Raw genomic sequence first — 23,702 nt, 5'->3', positions numbered from 1 at the left:
CTATGCACTGAAAGAGCAACACTTTGATCTGTAGTTCACTGAGCAGCATGAATCAATAGGCTGAAAAATGTGTGTTGTTCCCCCCCCTTTTTTTTTTCCTTTCTTTTTTAAACTAATGTTAATTAAGTTAAAGCACAGAATCAAATAGTGCAGGTTGTGGGGTTTGCATCCTCACCCCATCAGTCTTACAACCAACTGGAGAACTGGAGTCTGAACCTCATATTTTTTTTTTCCCCTCTAAGCAAGAATCTGTCTTCGGATATTTCTTGTGACCCCGGTCATTTCAGATTAAGACCTCTGTTAATTTCTGAAATTGTGTGGTGAGTAAATTAAAATAGTCAAATCAAAATAATCCAACTCTTTCTTCTGTGATTCTGATACCCTCCTATACTATTAGGAATAGCTATTGCCTGAAAAGGTTTAGTATCAGAACATATTTATAGTGCAAGGAAGGGATTGGTTTCGGCAAAATCGTCATGGTTTTATCATCTGTTGGCTTTTTCTTTGTAGAAGTACACAATTTACTTCTGAACCTTGTGGAAAAAGTGACTTTCTGGGATATTGTGTGAATTTCTATACTGGAACAAATGTTTCAGATGTTATGGTATCTGAATCAGTAGCGGGCAGCCTTATGCCATTGCCAGTCAGTACTGAACAGAGCTCTATGAAGAACAGCGATGCCAGGGAAGTGTATGGAATATTTAATGAGAAAACAGTATAATAATAAAAAAAAAAAAGAAGCTGCAATTGGTTTGGTTTGTTCATGGGTTTAGAATCACCTATTCCTTCTTTTCTTCTATTCCGTATTTAGTCACCACTAAAAGGTGGGTTGATCTGTGCTGTGAAGTCTGCTTGTGTCCTGGTTTGGCCTAAACCAGGCCAATTTTCCTTTCAGTGATTTTTACTTTCAGCTAAGTCTCTTCTAAGTAACTGCACTTTCTGAAACTAACTGCGTGTTTTGCAGACAGTGTCTGCTTCTAGGACTGATAACACTCGAAGTTTGTAGTTATCACTGAGGCACTGGTAGGGATGTTATGCAGAAAGGCTCTTGCTGTACTTGTTCTTAGAGAAACCAAGGTCAGTGCTAAATTCCTCACTGCTTACGAGTGAAGAGCCGAAGCGGGGTTGCACCTGCAGGGAGGAGCAGACAGGGCAGGTGACCCAAAAATGACCAACGAGGTATTCCATCCCATACACGTCATTCTCAGTATAAAGCGGGGGGATCACGAGGGTCTCGGTCTGTTTTTGGGGGCCTCTGCCTGCTTGGGCTGCTTCTGCTGCTTGAACCTTCAGCCCTTTCTTCTCCCTTCTCGTTCTTCTGCTATGGCCAGTGTCCGAAGAGGACTCTGTCTGTTTTCCTGCTGCCCCCGATCCCGATCCGTGCATCCCTGAATCCAGCTCTCGACTGTCGCTAGGCCCAGCCTGGGCCTTCCCGGAGCCTGCCCTGCAGTGCCAGTGGTGATGTGACCGACATCGGGGGAGCTCGATCTTGGTTTTGTATATATTTGTATATATTTGATTATTCCAATATTATTATTATACTTTTTTTTTTCATTATTATAGTTTATTAAAATTGTTTTAACTTTCCAACCCATAAGTCCCTCTCCCTTTTCCCTTTCCCTTGAGGTGGGGGGGAGGGTTAACAGAGAGCGTCTGTCACCGGTTTAATAGCCGGCCCAGCTTTAAACCGTGACAGCTTGTTTTACTTTAGAGACTCTTTTGTGAGTGCATGCATTTTGTTTATAAGATTTTGAAATTTAAGGCATCTTTTGATGAATTCCCCACTATTATGCTTAGTTTGTATATTGTAGGCAACTGTCATTTTTATACTGCTTGGCATCACCAATCCTGGATACTTATTAGTAGGGCCAGGGCTACTTTAGACACTGCAGATCTCTGAAAAACTCTTAAATAGCAGACTCACAATTACTTGTCACGTTGAAAAATATTAATCCTCAGTCCATGTGTAAGTCACAGAATCACAGAATCCCTGGGCAGCCTGTTCCAGTGCTCTGTCACCCTCAAAGTAAAGAAGTTCCTCCTCATATTCAGATGGAACTTCCCATGTTTCAGCTTGTGCCCATTGCCCCTTGTCCTGTTGCTGGGCACCACTGAGAAGAGTCTGGCCCCCTCCTCTTGACACCCACCCCTAAGGTATTTGTAAGTGTTGATAAGATCCCCCCTCAGTCTTCTCTTCTCCAGGCTAAACAGACCCAGCTCCCTCAGCCTCTCCTCATAAGAGAGATGCTCCAGTCCTCTGATCATCTTTGTAGCCCTTCGCTGGACTCTCTCCAGTAGTTCCTTGTCTTTCTTGAAGTGGGGAACCCAGAACTGGACACAGTACTCCAGGTGGGGCCTCACTAGGGCAGAGTAGAGGGGGAGGATAACCTCCCTCAACCTGCTGGCCACACTCTTCCTAATGCACCCCAGGATACCATTGGCCTTCTTGGCCCCAAGGGCACATTGCTGGCTCATGGTGAACTTCTTGTCCACCAGGACTCCCAGATCCTTCTCTGCAGAGCTGCTTTCCAGCAGGTCAACCCCTAACCTGTACCCCCCTGCATGGGGTTATTCCTCCCAAGGTGCAGGACCCTACACTTGCCTTTGTTGAATTTCATCAGGTTCCTCTCTGCCCAGCTCTCTAGCCTGTCCAGGTCTCACTGAATGGCAGCACAGCCTTCTGGTGTATCGGCCACCCCTCCCAGTTTTGTGTCATCAGCAAACTTGCTGAGGATACACTCTGTCCCTTCGTCCAGGTCATTGATGAATAAGTTGAACAGGACTGGACCCAGTACTGACCCCTGGGGAAGTTCCCTATATTAAAAGATGGGTCTGGGAAATAGGAAGTGGTACATCAGGGGAGCCAGTATTTTTGTTTTTGTTTTATCTTGTTTATGCTAAGAGGCTTGCAAAGCCTTATTACCTAAGCCTGAGTTAAAGGGACACCAGATGGGGTACCTATGTGCACAGGTGGTCTTAGAAATACCAAAATAGACAACTTCTTTATAGTCCCCTTCTGACCAAAGCCTCCAGATAGATCAGATATAAATAAAGTGTGTATTATTATATGAATCCATCTTAATACCAATGGGTAGAAAGTACAAGTTCTCTGACACAGAAATAATGCTTTCCTCTTTATTTGAAGAAAGCACCATACACTTGGTGGGACTTACTTACACATAACAAAGCATCATCTCTCTTGTAATTTGTTGGTCCAGGCCATTGTCCTTCTCTGGACAAGTTAAGTTCTTTTTACAGTCAAGGTAAATGGTGATTTTATGTGTTACCTGATATTCTGGGAAATTAAAGCAAAGGCTGCTGGTAAATAGGTGGAGGACAGGTAGTATTAAAGAAACAGTAAGAATGCAGAGTTTAAATTTAGCAGCAGGATAGCTTAGGGAAAAAGGAACTCCTGCTATTAAATAATTGCAAATTGGGCTATGTGTTATTTTCTTTCTACTGTGTTTCACAAAAAAAAAAAAAAACAAACAAACAAAAAACAAACAAACAAACAAAAAGAAACAAAGAAATCCCAAACCGTAGCCAACGAATATACGCCATCAGATGAAACAGCATATCCAAAAAAAAACTCAGCATGGAACTACTACTTCCTGGCCATTGAGGCACTTTTCTGGTGGAAATATCTAGCTAAATAGTACCAACACTTTGCTAAAGCTCATAACATCTTAGAGAAACAGCCTAACTTCAGTGGACTTATACAAGATTGTTCTTAAGTTTTAACACAGCTAACTCTGGGAAGTACTCAAACTATAAATACATATTCTATTTATGAGATATTTCTGTTGTTATATCTTGTTTTCTGTTTCTCCTTAATTTCATGACAAGTTTTTGCAGGACATTCAGAATTGAAACTCACACATACCAGTAATATTTGCAGGGTTACATCAAACAATGCTGAACAGCAAATATCTTGTGCAGGGTTTTGTTACACTAGTTGTGGAGATATTTTAATAAAGAGTCAACCTAGGGACGTACTGAGTGCATAAAAAAGCGAATGTACTTTTTCTCTTTTTATCTTCTAGAATTGTGTAGCAGAGAGGGTGGGCAATGTACCATATCTGGTAATTTAATTAACTGGTAAATAAGAAGGGCATTTTTTTAAAGCAGTACCAAGAGAAATGCAACACATTTTATGTAAGTTTTACATGTATATTTTCCAGTTTTGATATGCAGTATCTTCCTACCTATTATTAATTTAATGCAGAATGATATCTGCAAGTCCAAGACAGCAGAGGGATTGACGCTTGTAGCTAACTGAGCTACTGTTATAGAGCTCACTACTCACACGCTACCTCCCAATGCCTTTCCTGTCAAAGCTTCCTAAAAAAGCCAGGTTCCTACAAAGTCTTGACTGGCCACTGAAAATCTTTCTCCTTCCTCTTACTCTCCCTCTCTGCAAAGGATCACTATGCAAAAGGAAAAGAAGAGCTGCAAAATGACTGAGAAAGGCAACACTGGAATTACATGCCTTGCAGTCACTTTTTGGCAGATGATCAAAATGACAGCAAGTGCTCCTTCAAATGTCTCTAGGGTCCCACCTTCCCTCCCCACTACCAAGCACCCATCTTCCCTCTAGTCATAAATCTCTTCAAATAAGCCCCAGCACTACAGAAGTGCTGCAGTCTGCCATGAAGTCATTGCTTCTCATCTGCTCCAAACTCCCTTCTTTCTGGGGAACTAATGAGAAGCATTAAGTATGTGAAGATGTGTCAGCACTTGCACTAACTGTATCTTTTGGAATAACATGCTAACTTATCAACACAACTAAAAGCCAAGAGATGAAAAGTAAAGCCTGAATATGAAATTATTCCTAAGTGTGCAGTAAATGAATCGCAGCTCTCAACATGCATTATAGAATCTCTCAAGGTAACATTTCTATAACTGCCTACAGTATAAAGGGAAATCTGTACTGGAAAATGTACAATATTAATAGCTCATATAGATTAAGAGAAAGCTTTAACCCTGGGCAACTACTAGACAAAAGCATTTTGTCTCTGAATGAGTAGCTCAAATTTATGTCCAAACCAAATAAGTCACTCCATTCAACAGTGTCAGATTTAACTTCTGAGTGCAGACTATTAATCATGTCAAAAGAGAAGCAAAGTAATTGTTTTGCCTATAATATCGAGTAACTAGAGGCCTGGTTGAAGCACTTCACTGTTTCTAAAGTCCAAGTGTATACTAGGTTATAATACTGAAATACCTACTTCCATTATCTATGTATTTATTAACGGATATTATCAGAAGTTTAGAGACAGTCAAGAAAACTAATAAAAAAGAGACTGCCTTATTTTCTCCTGTCACAGTAGAGCAAGCAGTTTCCCTCTAATAGAAAAAGCCAACATAGCACTTGGGCAAAATGCCCACTGGGAAAACAACGCGAGGTTGGTTCATCGTGTATTCTTGTGGTTTCCACTCACTTCTCTTGGAAGGACACCAGATGCAGCTTTCTGGTGGCAATAAACCTATTCGTATAGCATGTTGCAAACTGCCTGCCATCCTTGTTCCATCAAAGATCAGGAGCATATTGCAGTGCAAAGCACTCAAGAGATGCACCGATTCAATGAATGAAGATGCACTCCCCAGAAAAAAAAAAAAAAACTCAGCTGCATTAATCCTACTCAGCTCAGGAATCCCTTCTGTAGTTTTAAAGCTGCTTCATCCTCCAAGAGAAGGAATTAGTTTTGTCTTCACTATTGCTTAAAATAAAGCAAATAGCTACACATGCAGCCAGAAACACTGGAGGGGAGGGGCATAAAAGCCTCATGCAATTTCTCTTTTCAAAGCAAATTCAAAGTATCCATTTTCAAGTAAATTAATTTTAGGCATGACTAAAATTAATATAGTCATATTTACATATCCTCCTATTAGACCTATATTAACCCAGTTCATGTATTGAGATGTCTTTTATAAACTCTTAAAACATGGCTAACTGCAATAAAACTCCAGAACCCACATGTGAATCTGTCATCTTCCTTCAACACATTTCACAAGTGAATACTACAACAGGAGGAAATAAGTAAAAATAGTTTGCTGTTTTAACTTCAGTTTTTATTGTAATGATTCTTATATAAAGTCCTTTACAGTGCATCACCTGAAGTTTCATAGATACAATAAGAAAAAACACAAAAGGTCTTTACTATAGATTTACTTACATAACTGCTCACCATCTTTACTCATAATACTCAGCCAGTTGGCAACAGCGGCGGCGGCAGCGACTGAGGTCAGTGCGGGGCGAGGCGAGATCAGGCTGTACCGGGCGGTTTTCAAACTTTGGGCCCCCCGAGCAGCAGCCCCGAGCTGCTTTCCCCTGGACCCGGAAGTTCCCGGCAACGAATCAGGAGAGGGGAGGGCGTAACACCACCCCCTGTCGATTGGGTGATAAAGAGCCTCTGGGAGGGCAGGGACTAGTCCCTGTCCAGAAGGGAGAGGGAGAGTCAGCAGTGACTGGGTGTGTCCCAGGGCGGGGGAGGCCACAGCCGTTTGCAGCTCGTTGGGGAGGGTGCTGACTCCTTCCCAGTGCACAAGGCGAGGAAGGTGCCAAGGAGCTGTGAACCAGGGGTGTCACCAACAGGTATTTCCCAACTCAGTGAAAGAACAATGGTCTCCACCCGGCGGAAGAAGACCAAAATGGATGTGGGAACCCAGACAGAGCTCCCACGGAAGGAGGCAATGGTGCAGGTTGCGGGCTGCAGGGAATGCTACAGCATCTCTGTGGTGACAGGGGGCTGTGTGCGCTGTGAGCAGGTAGATGATCTGCTCGGCTGAGCGGCACAGCTGCAAAGCCAGGTTGAAAGGCTTCAAGCCGAAGTAGAAAGGCTTAGGAGCATTCAGGAGGCTGAAATGGAGATAGACTGGTGGAGCCAGGCTCTGCCCTCCCTGCAACAAAAATGGGAGCACCTGCCAGAGAGCTCCCAGGATTGAGGGACCCCTGTACTCTGCCCCTCTCAGGTGGAAAACAATAACCTAGAGGAGAGGAGTGAGTGCAGGCAAGTCTATGGCCGTGGCAAAAGGCGAGTGTCCTCCTTGCCTACCTTGCCTCCACAGGTGCCTCTGAGAAATAGATATGAAGCCCTAGTGGAATACAGCCAGTCCAATGGGGATGTGGTGGAGAGGCAACCTATATCAGAGGTCCCACCACAGTCAGAAAAACCTGACAGGCGTATAGCTACCTCCTCCACAAGGAAGAAGAGAAGAGTTTTAGTGGTTGGAGACTCCTTCCTAAAGGGAACTGAGGGCCCAATATGCAGAGCTGACCCCCATCACAGGGAGGTCTGCAGCCTGCCTGGAGCCCGAATCAGGGATATCACAAGGAAACTCCCCAACCTGGTGAAGGCCACAGACTACTACCCCCTGCTGATCTTCCAGACAGGTGGGGAAGAAGCTGCATCCCATAGTCTGAGGGGGATGAAGAAAGACTACAAGGCCCTAGGACGGTTGGTGAAAGAGTCTGGGGCACAAGTTGTTTTCTCCTCCCTCCTTCCATTTTCAGGTGATGACGTGGGATGGAATAGTAGGATTCTCTCTATATTAATGACTGGCTACGAGACTGGTGCTACAGGCAGGGTTTGGGTTCTTTGATAATGGCTGGTTTTATAAGACACCAGGCGTGACGGTAATACATGGGAAAGGTTTATGTCGTAAGGGCAAAAGGGATCTGGGACAGGAATTAGCAGGGCTCATTCGGAGAGCTTTAAACTAGATTCGAAGGAGGATGGGGTAGAAGCTGGGCTTGCACCACTGGGGCAACGCTCTAGTGTTGAGGTAGACCAGGAGGCCCCCCCATCCACCTGGGGTGAAATCGGTGTGCTCAGCTCGCTCCCTGAAATGCCTGTACACCAATGCACGCAGCATGGGGAATAAACAAGAGGAGTTAGAAATCCGTGTTCGGTCGGGGGGCTATGATCTAGTGGCAATTACAGAGACTTGGTGGGACACCTCGCATGACTGGAATGTGGTCATGGATGGCTATGTCCTGTTCAGGAAAGACAGGCCACTAAGGAGAGGTGGTGGAGTTGCTCTTTATGTGAGTGAGCAGCTAGAATGTATTGAGTTCTGTCCAGGGGTGGATCAGGAGCGAGTTGAGAGTTTGTGGGTGCGAATTAAGGGGCAGGCTGGCAGGGGTGATACTGTTGTGGGTGTCCATTACAGGCCACTGGATCAGGATGAGGAGGGTGATGAGGCCTTCTACAGGCAGCTGAGAGCAGTCTCTCAATTACAGGGCCTGGTTGTCATGGGGGATTTCAACTACCCTGATATTTGCTGGGAGGCCTACTCAGCCAGCCATCCTCAGTCCAGGAGGTTCCTCCAGTGCATTGATGATAACTTTCTGATGCAAATGGTGGAGGAGCCAACTAGGAGAGGAGCGTTGCTGGATCTTGTTCTCACTAACAAGGAGGGTCTGGTTGAAGAGGTGAAGGTTGAGGGCAGCCTTGGTTGTAGTGACCATGAGATGGTAGAGTTCAGGATCTCATGTGGCAGGAACAGAATAGCTAGCAGAATTACAACCCTGGGCTTCAGTAGGGCCAACTTTGGCCTTTTCAAGCAATTGCTAGGGGAAATCCCATGGGACAGGGTACTAGAAGGCAAGGGGGCTCAAGATAGTTGGTTAGCATTCAAGGACTGCTTCTTCCGAGCTCAAGATCAGAGCATCCCAGCAGGTAGGAAGTCAAGGAAGGGTACCAGGAGACCTGCATGTTTAAACAGGGAACTGCTGGGCAAACTCAAGTGGAAGAAGAGGGTGTACAGATCATGGAAGGAGGGGCTGGCCACTTGGGAGGAATATAAGTCTGTTGTCAGAGGATGTAGGGAGGCAACTAGGAAAGCTAAGGCCTCCTTGGAATTAAAACTTGCAAGAGAGGTCAAGGACAACAGAAAGGGCTTCTTCAAATACATTGCAGGTAAAGCCAACACTAGAGGCAATGTAGGCCCACTGATGAATGAGGTGGGGGCCCTGGAGACAGAGGATAAAAAGAAGGCAGAGTTACTGAATGCCTTCTTTGCCTCTGTCTATACTGCTGGAGGCTGTCCTGAGGAGCCCCGGACCCCTGAGGCCCCAGAAGAAGTCAGGATAGAGGAGGAATCTGTCTTGGTTGATGAGGGCTGGGTCAGGGACCAATTAAGCAATCTGGACATCCATAAATCCATGGGCCCTGATGGGATGCATCCGCGGGTGCTGAGGGAGCTGGCGGAAGTCATTGCTAGGCCACTCTCCATCATCTTTGCTAAGTCATGGGCAACGGGAGAGGTGCCTGAGGACTGGAGGAAAGCGAATGTCACTCCAGTCTTCAAAAAGGGCAAGAAGGAGGACCTGGGTAACTATAGACCGGTCAGCCTCACCTCCATCCCCGGAAAGGTGATGGAACAACTTGTTCTTGGTGCTGTCTCTAGGCACATCAAGGATAGGGGGATCATTAGGGGCACTCAACATGGCTTCACCAAGGGGAAGTCATGCTTAACCAACTTGATAGCCTTTTATGAGGACATAACCCGGTGGATAGATGATGGTAAAGCTGTGGATGTGGTCTATCTTGATTTCAGTAAAGCGTTTGACACGGTCTCCCACAGCATCCTCGCAGCTAAACTGAGGAAGTGTGGTCTGGATGATCGGGTAGTGAGGTGGATTGTGAACTGGCTGAAGGAAAGAAGCCAGAGAGTGGTGGTCAATGGGACAGAGTCCAGTTGGAGGCCTGTGTCTAGCAGAGTCCCTCAAGGGTCGGTACTGGGACCAGTTCTATTCAATATATTCATTAATGAATTGGATGAGGGAATAGAGTGCACTGTCAGCAAGTTCGCTGATGACACAAAACTGGGAGGAGTGGCTGACACACCGGAAGGCTGCGCAGCCATTCAGAGAGACCTAGACAGGCTGGAGAGTTGGGCGGGGAGAAACTTAATGAAATATAACAAGGGCAAGTGTAGAGTCCTGCATCTGGGCAAGAACAACCCCATGTACCAGTACAAGTTGGGGGAAGACCTGTTGGAGAGCAGCGTAGGGGAAAGGGACCTGGGGGTCCTAGTGGACAACAGGATGACTATGAGCCAGCAGTGTGCCCTTGTGGCCAAGAAGGCCAATGGCATCCTGGGGTGTATTAGAAGGGGTGTGGTTAGCAGGTCAAGAGAGGTTCTCCTCCCCCTCTACTCTGCCCTGGTGAGGCAGCATCTGGAGTATTGTGTCCAGTTTTGGGCCCCTCAGTTCAAGAAGGACAGGGAACTGCTAGAGAGAGTCCAGCGCAGAGCCACGAAGATGATTAAGGGGGTGGAACATCTCCCTTATGAGGAGAGGCTGAGGGAGCTGGGTCTCTTTAGCTTAGAGAAGAGGAGACTGAGGGGGTGACCTCATTAATGTTTACAAATATGTAAAGGGCAAGTGTCATGAGGATGGAGCCAGGCTCTTCTCAGTGACATCCCTTGACAGGACAAGGGGCAATGGATGCAAGCTGGAACACAGGAGGTTCCACATAAATATGAGGAAAAACTTCTTTACGGTGAGGGTGACCGAACACTGGAACAGGCTGCCCAGAGAGGTTGTGGAGTCTCCTTCTCTGGAGACATTCAAAACTCGCCTGGACGCGTTCCTGTGTGATATGGTCTAGGTAATCCTGCTCCGGCAGGGGGATTGGACTAGATGATCTTTCGAGGTCCCTTCCAATCCCTAACATTCTGTGATTCTGTGATATATTTTCTGGGGAAAGTTCAAATAAAGGGATGGGAATAAACAAAAGGCCAATTTTATATTAAAGCAAGCCCCTTTGACACTTCTGCAATGTATATTAAATGCGTTCTTAGACTTCTTGACACTTCTAGCTGACTGCTGAGAGTATTCAGGGAAACTGTGAAGTACCCTGTTCATTTTTAATACATGTGTATATAAGATACGATAAGTAGCACAGGCTATGAAGTACTAGGCTTGAATCAAGCGATAAGACTCACTTGAGAGGGTGTACTTGTTAGCTCCATCTTTTCTTGGGATTTTTCCTTTGCTAATCGTGCAGCTTCTTTGAATTCCTGAAATTTTTCCGCAAACTGAAAAAAGGAAAAATTTTTTATGTTTAAAAAAAAGGAAAAAGAGAAAGAGTAGGCATGAAGTAGTTATATTACATGCAGAACAGAATGCTGTACTTAACATTTTACAAAGTCAAATTCTGTCAGAATTTTTAAATTTTTCTCCTTATTAGTTACTCATTTAAGAGAGTTACACAGTGACATACCTTTCAGACATAATGCACTCTGTTTATATGATAGGAAAATTATGATGCAACAAAGTTTAATTTGTTGCTGATAGTGTTAAAAAACCCACCTCATTATGGCTAATAATAGTGATAAGCTGCCTTGCACAGCTGCTTTCAGATTCAGGTTTTACTGTCTTCCTGACAACGAATGATCTGGTTCTGAACCCTACTATGGTCACTATTAGCCTAGAGCCTTCAATTGGCTTCATTCTTTCATGACTGAAACAATACTAATTTCTTCCCAAATTTTAGCAGCATTTATCATTTCAGTAGCTAATTAAGAAAGCAGCAGTGGGAATATTGAGTCAAGTTCATTTCTTGATTGTTCATTGACATCAATCAAGTTAAAGAACAAATTCATTGAACTAAACACTCACATATACTGAACACTAAATTCAAGAATTTCACATTGAACTGCCATATGAAGCTTGATTTCTCTGCTACACGTACCTCTTCCAGAAAATAGCTAAAGCAGCAATTTAGAAATACATGCACCCTTAAACTTGATAGATTAAGTCAATTTATTAAGAATAGGGCCTAGATTCTCTGGCTAGAGAAAAATTTGGCTTCATGGATCTCAGCTTGACGCTACGCTACTTGCTATAGCAGCCAAGCATTTGTTTTTGCTTGGTACTGCTTTTATACAGAACATGATCTTATTATGATCAGCTTAAGACTGAAATAATTCTGCAAAAACATTGGAAACTTCACCAACAGCTTCTAAATCTCTCTGGCAGCAGCATACAAAAAAAATTATTTTGCACTGCATGTATTTAGAAGGGACGAAAGCTACCTTTGTGTGTCACAATCTTCTCAACTATTTTCAATTAGAACTTCACTTGCTATCCAAGATCTAAAAAACCTCATTGTCTTTAAACTACTTCTCCTGGTAGGCTATTAGTATTTGAGGAAGTATCATTTCTCTCCACTGGTATCCTATATTTCAGCTGTCAGGTTATTTAAAAGCATACATTTCCTGAATATCACATGAATATAGAAGGAGACAAAATATACCATCCTGAAACTCTAATTCAGCATCAAAAAAGGTCTCAGAACAGATAATAAAATTGGCAACAGATCACCAGAACTGGATGATACTCATTTAAGAGTTTCAGATAGACCTCAAAATCTGATGGATAACCTATTATTTAAATCAGCTTTAGGACCAGAGGATTGGCAAGTGAGAAAACATGATGCTGAGGTTTAGAATGGCTGAAGACATACAAGGAAGTAAATATGATCTTCTGTATCACAGTGGTAAGAACTGTAAAAAAAATATAAACATCATGAATAGACAGATAAATAGAAAACATTCTAAGAAAAAGCCAACAAGGCTAACGTAGAGGAAATTTTCACAAATTTACTAGAATCCCTTGAGGCAGTCAGGTGATAGATAATAGCAATCTCTTGATAAAATCCCTAAATAACAAAGATGAGATCTCATGGTATGAAAGGAAGGGTTCTCTAGAGGATTAATAATTTAAGGAAAAGACAGAAAAATTGTGGAGGGAGACTACAAGAGGATCTCACAAGTACCTGTGATGGTCCTTTTGGAATTTAGCATACTCTTAAGTTATTTGGAATAAATCAGGCCAACTAATTCAAAGGGATAAAACAGACAGCAATCCTGACAAGAAATATTTCTTCCCATACAGCAGGATACTATCAAAAGCACAGATTTATATTCTGGTTGAGAAATTAGCCTCAGTTTTCTCTGAATATCATGGGACATTCTGTTCCTCCTACTACAGCAGCAAGAGGGACTGTGCTAGGAAATCCTGATCCTGTGAAAGGAATATTCTTCAACATAGGAATCATCTTTTAGGTATCACTGAATTCTGCCTGACTCCTGATGGAACAATCTTGAGGTGAATTTGTAGTCTGACATATTGAGAAAAGGTCTAATGAAGATAAACAAATGTTTAATTAATTTTCTTCTATACTGTTTGTGTGTGAAGTTATAGTGCCTTTATTTTTATACCAGATAGTCTCGCTCCACTAATTCTCACAGTCACAATAATCATCCAGAAAGAGGTTACCACTGTTTCACTCTACCCTAGTAATCAGTTTAGGAGGACAAAAGCACATGAACCAAAAGGAATAGTCCAAAAGTCAAACACTTGATATATGCTTTGGAAATAATCTGCTTGTTTAGAGTGACATAGCTAAGCAATGATCTGAGAATAACCAGTTTATTAGAAGACATTACTTTTATCATCTCTGCTCTGATTATTTGCTTCATTAACTTGTTGATATCAGTCACAGACTAGACTAAGTTTTTTGTGGTTGCAGGCTGTCTTTCTCCCTGGAACTTGAAATATTTCATTGGGGCCCAGAGACACTACTGCAAAACAAATTACATACAACAGGGCTGTTCACTTAGGGACTTTGATAAACCAAGTACAGAAAAGAAGTTCCAGAATCAATTTTTAAGGCAACTTCTAGAAGCAACCTGTTTCTGAACAAATCCATTAATACAGTTTATTTGTTAGCACTATTACTAATATCCAGTAGTACCTTGAGCCCTAAATTAGATTTCATGTCCTACAATGCTAGGTATACCGAAGAGTGCTCTGGTAAACCTGACTACAATGCCAGTGCACAGAAGTGGGAGTTAGCAATCTAAGCAGACACAAGACAAGAAAGAGTAGATAGATATGGTTTCTCTGAAGCTATACAACAGATCCAGAGTTTCTAATTCAGCTTTTCTGATTCCAAGACCAATATATCTACCAACTTCAGTGACTGAAATCTAAACAAAACTTTATTTTCCCTCCATCAAGTATGTTTGCTAAATTTACAATAACACAAAAAGTTTCACCTTTATGAATTTTAGTAGCAATGATCAGCAATTTTAATTCACATGAAAATCACAATTTGATAATTAAGATATAATACAAGGGAAACAGTTTGCTGAAAAGGTCCTGAAGATTCATCACCATAAGCTTCTGAAAAGGTCTGTGACTTGGCATTTTTCTCAACAGATCTGTGTATTCTTCATAAATCACAGCAATCTGAGTAACTACTAATCAAATGTACTTAAGACAAAATATCTACTGTAGCCTTTCAGATTATTTTTTCAACAGCAATATAAAGTTTTAAGCCAAGGGCATACTGAAAACTCTTAGACATCAGTTTGAGGGCAGCAAAAGAATGGGATTGAAACAACTGTAATTAAGAAGGAAGTAAGTATCACTTGAGGAGAGCAAGGAAAGAGTGAAGGAAAGGACAGATGAAAAAAATCAAAATATTTTCACTGGCAAGGACAACCCAGTGTTGAAAGGCAGGCAAACACAGGCTATGCATGACTACAGCATGATACTTTGCCTCCGAAGAAGCAGTCCATGATTAAGGAAAACAAGCTAGTATATGAGAGAGGTAAACTAAATTAGGATTTATGCTAAATCCTTTGAAATATTAACAGAAGCTATTACCATGTTGGTAAGCAAGTGCCTCTAGGAGATACACACCAATTTAAATAAATTACGAAGTTTCTAAGTTCACTGAAGCAATGACATGCACAAATGCACATGCATATATTCAATATTAATATCACTCAGAATTTTCTGGGTTTGTGTTGCTTCGTAGAAATTAAAGCTATCGGATTATGAAAGGAAGAAATCTTACAAGCGTATCACATTGTCCAAATAAAGCAGATGTACTGGTTCTCTTTTTAATGGTTTTCTGACAGGCCCATGCTTATCCTTGGATAGTGACAATTACTTTCTCAAAAGGGCCGGTATGATTTTTTTGTTTATTTAGGGTTTTTTTAATAACAAGCCAACCATTATTCCTTACTCAAACATGTATTATGCATTCCTTTTTATTGCATTAGGGTTTCCAGATCTCTTGTATATTTCAAAGACGAAAATTCTCTGCTTAATGTAGAAACATGTTTTTAAACTGAAAATGGAATTCCTCATCTGGAGAAAAACAACATTGACTTTTACAGGTTCCTGGACTCATCTACCAGAGTAGTATCAATAACAATAGGGATTGTAGAAAGGGTGCTCACAGGAACCATACCATCACTTTGAGAAAAAGGAGTTGCTGCTTTCCTTGGATTAAGGTGGACTCCCCTCCTGCACAAGTAGACCAGAAAAAAAACTCATAGGGCATTGAGTTTCTTTAGTAAATATTTCAACTTTTGTATTGCAACAAGAAAATGGAGTTTTCTTCTACATTGAATATTTTTCCCACTAGCTTTACTTTAAGCCTGCACATGTTGAAATATCTGTAATTTAATGCACTATACAGCAGAAAAGTGAAAGTGAATGTGGCCTAAAAGACAAAAAAAATGCATCTGAAGACTAACAGCAATTTTTTTCTAGGAGATCTAAACACAGAAGAAACACTACATAGTCTACTCCTTTAAATTCTATCATGAAAAACTGTAACGGAAGAACAACTTTAAAGAAGAGAAACTTAATGAAACCTAACAAGTGAATACCTAAGAAAGCATTAACAGCATACACTGTGATAACTTAAATCTCCCTCCTTTCCTCAATCAGTTAAAAGAAAATTCATAGGCAACAAAGTGTTATAACAATATTGTCTTGTCTTTTTACATTATAAGGATGGATACAGAACATTTTTCGTAAACTATTTTTAAATAACAGTAGTGAGCACTGAGTCCAGATACAACCAGCAGGAATCAAATACTCTTAAGCTGCCTGACTGACTGAATAGTTGTCATTGGTCATACTTACTTTTGAAAGGTGATGTTCAGATGAAAATCCCAAGCCATAGACTGTATTTGCCCTGCTGTCTGCCCATTGGCCAAACTTCTGAGATGTTTTAGTAAAAGTCATGTTGGGGGTGATAGTGCTATTTATTATTGCCTGAAAAAAAAGTAATAGTTGTAAAAAAGGGGTTCTGTAGTTTTGATTTTTTTTAAAAAGACTACTCAATAATTGAAAAAGCCAGTATTACAGACAAGTATTTGTGTACACTGAATGAAACAAACTTGCAACTAGGGAACAGTTTTCTTTTAATTCAATCACAGTTAAAATTACGAAAGCATATATCGGCGTACATTCTTTAAAAGGAGCAAAAGGGAGGGGGCATGTGTTTGCAACTGCAATAAGTCATTTAATAGTTAGCAAGTCTAAAAAAAAGTCCTTTAAAGCATCCACATAGGCTAATGAGATCAGAATAGAAGAACTAGCAAAGTCTTTTTTTGTCTCACAAGTGTATTTCTTTGTCCCCTAAAGCAATGCCTCTCAAGATCCACTGTAAGCTCCACAGTTGCATATGCAATCCTCACTGGAAAACATGTAATAAAACAAGCAGCACAATTTATTTTTAAGTTTCTGTATTGCAAGAATCTGTTTTTCCTTTTTATAAAGGAAACATGACAAACACAAACATGACTAACAGTGACAGGGTATGCACCAATTACTATAGAAGAGCTACTATTTTTCTTCTCTAGTTCTTGTTACGTACAGGATGGAAGAAGAGCATCTTCCAGCATACAACTTCTGCTAATGTAAACAAAAAACTACAACTATTCAATTATATGCTGGTTCCACTAAAACCAACTAAAGTTTTACCATGGATTTCAACAGTATTTTCATCACATTAAAGTTTCTCTAACATATTCTAAATCTGTGATGTGGAACTTTCCAGTTGACTTAAAGTATGTCAGGATAAAGTCTTATAGTGACACTAATGGGTTCCATTTAATTAAAAAATTGATGGTTATTACAGTTTATAACCAGCCAACGTGAACAAGAAAGACTATCCATAAAACGAGATATGTGTATTGGAAGTGAAATGCAGGCATGCTTTCTCATCTGTCTGGTGCTACTAAGAGTTTCAGCCACATCTGTTAAATAATTCACAGCCCTTTTCATAAAACACTGGTTAGTAGGTGCTTTGTAACACCCATGTGGAAGAGAATGTCCTTAAAACTTCCCAGAAAATAGCATACACTGTGAGCAGAACAATTCAGGAAGAATCTTTCTTACATGCCAGTTATTGTGCTCCAAAGGTTATTGTCAATATGGATCCTACTGTCTCACACTACAGAGCTGGGAATCTTTTGAACATCAGTGTGCATGTCCTTTGTTCTGCTCCCATGAAACCATAACCCCTGCTTTACCCCCAGCAGTGCAAAGCCAGTGATTACTGCAGAATCCTAGCAGCAACAAAATTCACAGGGTCATAGAATCACAGAATGGTTAGGGTTGGAAGGGACGTCTGGAGATCATCTAGTCCAACCCCCTGCTAAAGCAGGTTTGGGTCCAAACCAACTTCTCTGTTGGAGATAAAGAAATCTTAATTTTATTCTTTGAGTAGCAGGAACTGGACTGATGCATAGAGAATAACAATATTTTCTCAGGATGGTGACAGTGAGAAACTTCAACATCAGAGAAACCAAGTACTGCTCTCCCAAGCCCAAGATCTTCTAGAAGTCAAATCCAGCCTATACTACTTGCGTGAGATGGCCTTCTGGATGGATATTAAAGTGAGTAGTTATGGAGCTTACTTAGCATCCTTTGCTTCTGCTGATTTGGGTAGCACTGGAGCACAGCTACCATCAACATCAAATTTTCTCTGAATTCTACAGGGCAAGCCTGAAAAATTTACAGCTGAAGGGCCAGCTAAGCCCACAAACAGCTTCCATGTGCATATGCTGATTCTCAGATGAAGTGGGGGAGAGGAGTATCGCAAGAAAGTTCAGAAGAACACACTGTATTGCAACATGTAGAAAGGTAAGCAAAGATAGGCAGTTCTTTCTGATAACCTTTGCCTCAAAATGCAAGTTTTGGCTACCATTGTGAACAACTCCTGGAAAATTTGGGAATGCCTGAAAGCTTACATTTGAATCAACAAGCCTCACTGAATCAACAAGCCTCATCAGGTCAAGGACAAGATCTGTTGTGTGACTAGAGACTGGAGAACCATCTCCAGCATTAATTGTCCACAAAACTTCTCCTCAGATTTTCATATAGCTGGCCAGTGAAGTCACTGGTAATTCAGTCATCCTCCTTGCTTTAGGCATATGGTTGGGGGCCCAAATAAAGCCAGGAGGCTTGCACTTGCACCAAGGCCTCCAACTGACCTCATGGGAAACAGCTGTCTATGCCATGCAGGACAGAAGAGAGAACATGAGACAGCAGAGGTAGACTTAGAAAGGAGGTGTTCTGGAGCTCTATTTTTCATAGAATCATTTTGGTTGGAAAGGACCTTTAAGATCATCAAGTCCAATCGTTAACCTAACACTACCAAGTCAACCACTAAACCATATCCCTAAGCACCACATCTACTCATCTTTTAAATACCTCCAGGGATGGTGACTCCACCACTTCCCTGGGCAGCCTGTTCCAATGCTTGATAACCCTTTCAGTGAAGAAATTTTTCCTGATATTCAATCTAAACCTCCCCTGGTGCAACTTGAGGCCGTTTCCTCTTGTCCTATCACTTGTTACCTGGGAGAAGAGACTAACACCCTCCTCGCTACAACCTCCTTTCAGGTACTTGTATACAGCAATAAGGTCTCCCCTGAGCCTCCTTTTCTCCAGGCTAAACAACCCCAGTTCCCTCAGCCACTCCTCATAAGACTTGTTCTCCAGACCCTTCACCAGCTTCGTTGCCCTTCTTTGGACTCTTTCCAGCACCTCAATGTCTTTCTTGTAGTAAGGGGCCCAAAAGTGAACACAGTATTCAAGGTGTGGCCTCACCAGTGCCAAGTACAGGGGGACGATCACTTCCCTTGCCCTGCTGGCCACACTATTTCTGATGCAGGCTAGGATGCTGTTGGCCTTCTTGGCAACCTGGGCACACTGCCAGCTCATATTCAGCCAGCCATCCATCAACACCCCCAGGTCCATTTCCACCAGGCAGCTTTCCAGCCACTCTTACCCAAGCCTGTAGCATTGCATGGGGTTGTTGTGCTCCAAGTGCAGGACCCAACACTTGGCCTTGTTGAATCTCATACAATTGGCCTCGGCCCATCAATTCAGCCTGTCGAGATCCCTCTGCAGAGCCTTCCTACCCTCCAGCAGATGCCCAACTCGGTATCATCTGCAAACTTACTGAGGGTGCAACTCGATCCCCTCGTTCAGATCATTGATAAAGATATTGAACAGAACTGGCCCCAATACTGAGCCCTGGGGAACACCACTTGTGACCGACCGCCATCTCGATTTAACTCCATTCACCACAACTCTTTGGGCCCAGCCATCCAGCCAGTTTTTTACCCAGCAAAGCGTACGCCCATCCAAGCCATCAGCAGTGAGTTTCTCCAGAAGAATGCTGTGGGAGACTGTGTCAAAGGCTTTACTAAAGTCCAGGTAGACAACACCCACTGCCTTTCCCTTATCCAGTAAGTTGGTCATCTTGTAATAGAAGGAGATCAGGTTAGTCAAGCAGGACCTGATCTCTTTTTTCTTGTATGCTTCTTGTCTTCTTGTGTACTGTTAGTGCTTGGAAGCCCTCCTTTTGAAATAACCTGGTGGAAGCCCAGAACAGAGCTGTGCAAGTTCACTTAATGCTCAATCTCTCTTGGTGTGGAAACTGTCAACAGCAACATGTTTGAAATTAATTATCCTGGGGACAGTGTAGAAAAGAGTCTTCCTCCCAACTCAAGCTCTAGCTATGTTGTCTCCTTGCTTAAGCCCTAGTTCCATCCATTGCTTGATTAATTTGAACTTGTATCACAGATTTGAAAGTGCAGGTAATTTTGTCACAGATGTAACTTCCTCAGTGCAGAAGAGGACTCCAAGGACAGGGACTTATGACCTCCAAGCAACAGACAGGTTTAAAGCCTTCAGGACTGACATTTGCTGCAGTGACAGTGGCATATCTGGCTGCAAATTAACCCAGCATAAAACCTTGGAGAAACCAACCAGTTTTCAGCTGAGACTGCTCACTGCTTGAGCTGACCGTGTAGGCTGGCTGCACAAGAGAGAACCCAGAATAGGCTGCTTGGACCAATTGTTCACCCAATGTATCATGGACTTGTCTAGTTGTATCCTAAACATTTTGTCCAGAAGGATAATATAAGAGACAGTATCAAAAGCTTTGCTAAAATTAAAAAAACAAACCAACAACAACAAAACAAACAAACAAAAAACCCAAAAACAACAACAACAAAAAAAAAAAAAAAAAACACACAAAAAACATCTACTGGCTTCCCTTGGTCAACTAGATGGGTGACCTTGTCATAAAAGGAAATTAAGTTAGTTAAGCAGGACTTTTCCCTCGTGAACCTGTGCTGGCTATGACCAATGGCTGCATTGTCTCTCAAGTGTTTTTCAATAACTCCCAGAATAGCCTTCTCCATAATTTTACCAGGCACTGAAGTGAGACTAACAGGCCTGTAATTACCAGGGTCTTCCTTCTTACCCTTCTGTAGAGGGGTTTTTGGAGCAGAATGGTCATGTAATGAGCCAGAAGTATGAGAGTATGGAGTGAAGGCCTAGCTGCGTGAGAAGATTCATGTAGCTAGTGTCAACAAGCCGACCTTCGAGAGATGAGGAAAAACAGCAGCTGAGCAAACAAGAATTGAGGGAGTAGCCGGTGGGAGCCGAACACGGAGGAGAAGAAACAAGAACTGATGGAGCCAATTAAGGAAGGACCAGTGGCAGAGCAGTGACCAATCAACACATCAAAGAAGAGTATGTTTAGTAATATTAACGAATAGCAATGCACATGCTTACAGCCAGGGAAAGTACAAAATGTATAAAAGGGACAGCTTATGCTTAATAAATGTCTTCACTTTGATTCACATTGGATTTTGTGGAGGCGTGTTCCTTCTCCTCAGATGGTGACCCTGATGAGACGCTGATCGACGGCAAGTTCGGGGAATAGCCCAGAAGGAGGTACACCAGCTGGAGTACGGCTCAGCAGGTCTGAAGACCGGGGCGAGACGGAGGACGACTCGCAAGAAAAGAAAAGAACGTTGCAACGGGACACTTAGTGAGGTGAGCAGCCGAGGGAAAAAGGAGATGGGCCAAAATATTTCTGAAGAAGAAAGTGCGATAGTAAGGCTTCTCCTACATATCCTCTCTAAGAGAGGAGTGAAACATGATGAGCATTTGCTCCGGAGACTGTTAGTTTGGTGTCGAGAGCATGGGTTCCCTTCGGACCCCCAGAGCGCTTTTAAGGTGGACACTTGGGAAGATATTGGAAAGGGTTTATGGGACGCGATAAGCAGTGGGGAAAAGGAGGCAATAGAACTGGCAACTGCATGGAGGGCTGTTCTTACTGCTCTTCAAGAAATGAAAGCAGAGAGGGCTGTTGCAGCAGGGGCTTTTACAGCTCTGCGTCCAACAGAGGTTAACCCTGGGGCGAGAGGTCTTCGTGTTTTTGGTCAGCCGCCAATACCGGTTTTTTCAAACCCCTCCGCACCACCAGAAGAGCAGGAGAAAATTGAAATACCCCCTAAACCAACAGGGGAGCCCCCTAAACCGGAGGAAATGGAGGTTGATGAGCATCAGCCCGAGCCCACCCCCCCACCCTTCAAGCCTCCGCGAGCCGCCAATCTCGCAAATCGCGCCGAATACGAATATCCCCCTCTGCCCCCGTCGTCTCCCCCATCGCCTGCCGGCGGTCCAGGGAAATTTAAGGATCCGGTGGCTTGGGCGGAAAAATTGTTAGCAAAATTACAAGACCTGGAAAGACAGACGACCTTAACTGAGCGACAACATAAGGAGGAGCAGAGGAGAGAAGAAGAAAGGGAACGCCTACGCAGGGGGGCCAGGGGGGCCGGGGGGGGTGCTGAGGTGGCTGGGACTAGCCGCATGAGAAACATGGATGGGAATGTTGGTATGCACTCTGTCATGGGGGATGGGGGAGGAGACGATCCGCGATTACGGTGGCGAGGAGTTATACAGAATGCGCTAGTGAAGGGGGAGATTCTGCCCACAGCTTTCCCAGTTATTTTGGGAAATCGGAGAGAACAACCACGCTGGGTAGGATTACAGTGGGAGATTGTTAAGGAGGCACGGAAAGCGGTACAACAAAATGGGTTGCATGCACCTTATACCCAAGCATTTATAAATAGTATCTTTATGTCTACGCTTTTAACACCTTTTGATTTTAAGCAATTGATGGCGATGATTTTAACCCCGATGCAGGAACTCTTGTGGCGGACGAGGTGGCATGACGCAGCACAGGCTGCAGCGGTGGAAAACCTGGGGAGGGGAGATAATGATCCTCTTTTAGGGATAACATTTGACCAACTGGTGGGAGAAGGGCAGTTTAGTGATCCACAACGACAGGCACGACTTAGACCAGAAGCCTTGGCACTTACTGCTGCCTTAGCCCGAGAGGCTTTTAAAACCCTCCCAGAAGATGGGAAAGTAATTCCTGCCTATACAAAAATAAGGCAAGGTCCATCTGAGCCTTATATGACATTTTTAGAAAGATTGCGTGAAGCATTGGAAAGGGCATCGCTGACCGATGTAGCTCGAGAGGCGTTGCTAATGTCGTTGGCAGTCGACAATGCTAATCCTACTTGTAAGCGCATTTTACAGACATTACCCAAAAATTCTAGCCTGGCAGAAATGATGGATGTGTGTGAGCGTGTAAGAACAACGGAAGAAACAGCGGGATACATGGCGTCAGCCTTTGCGGCTGCGGTGAAACCTCTAGTACGATCAGGGAGAGGCGATCAGGGACCAAAATGTTACAACTGTGGCAAACCGGGACACCTTAAGGCTCAATGCCGAGTAAAAAGTCACGAGTTTGCAGGGACCTGCAATCGCTGCCGGAAATACGGTCACCGTGCAGATGAATGCCGATCTAGATTCACTAAGCAGGGAACTCGGCTGGGAAACGGGGGGGGGGGCGAGCGCGAGGAGACCCAGCGCGATGACACAAAACAGGTCTTCCACCCGGGCTGCCTGGATGGCGTCGCCGCCGCCACAAGAGGGAGTGCTGGGGAGGACATTGCCACAGCAGTAGAGGTGACTCTGATAGACCCGCAAGTACAATGCATACCCACGGATATGAAAGGCCCACTGGGTCACGGGTTGAGTGCCTTACTTATCGGGCGATCCTCTACGACCCGAAAAGGTCTTTTCGTTTTACCCGGTATAATTGATGCCGATTTTACAGGGGTCATATCTATTATGGTATGGACCCCCCTGCCACCAATTCATATACCCAAAGGAGAAAAAATTGGACAACTGGTCCCCTTTAAATCAGCTGTGCCCACAGCTGGGAATCAGATAAGAGGGGCTGGGGGTTTTGGATCAACAGGCCAGGCTGACATTTATCTGGCAATGGATATCAGTAAGGCGAAACCAACAGAACGGGTAACACTAAAAGAACCTGGTGGGAAAACTTGCGTGGTCATTATGCTGATTGATACTGGAGCAGACGTTACAATAATCAGTCAAGCAGTGTGGCCTCATTCGTGGCCATTGGAGATCCCCCCTACGCCCATTTTGGGGGTCGGGGGAATACAGACCACTAAAATCAGTACAAATGTGATTTGTT

The 23,702-nt window shown here is 43.2% G+C and overlaps 1 protein-coding gene across 2 annotated transcripts in view; it reads right to left on the bottom strand.

Annotated features, from left to right (window-relative positions):
- Positions 1-23,702, bottom strand: part of LOC137677083 (homer protein homolog 1-like) — a 185,865-nt gene that overhangs the window by 82,528 nt on the left and 79,635 nt on the right. For both annotated transcript variants that reach the window (XM_068424266.1, XM_068424265.1), the window contains exons 3-4: positions 15,962-16,093; positions 10,954-11,046 (exon numbers count right to left, since the gene is read on the bottom strand). In XM_068424266.1, coding sequence (XP_068280367.1) covers positions 10,954-11,046; positions 15,962-16,093 — 225 coding nt within the window. The remainder of the gene's footprint in view (positions 1-10,953; positions 11,047-15,961; positions 16,094-23,702) is intronic.

Source organism: Nyctibius grandis (genome assembly GCF_013368605.1).
Source record: "Nyctibius grandis isolate bNycGra1 chromosome W unlocalized genomic scaffold, bNycGra1.pri SUPER_W_unloc_1, whole genome shotgun sequence".
NCBI classification, from domain to species: Eukaryota; Metazoa; Chordata; class Aves; order Nyctibiiformes; family Nyctibiidae; genus Nyctibius; species Nyctibius grandis.
This window is presented reverse-complemented; position numbering and strand designations above follow the sequence as displayed.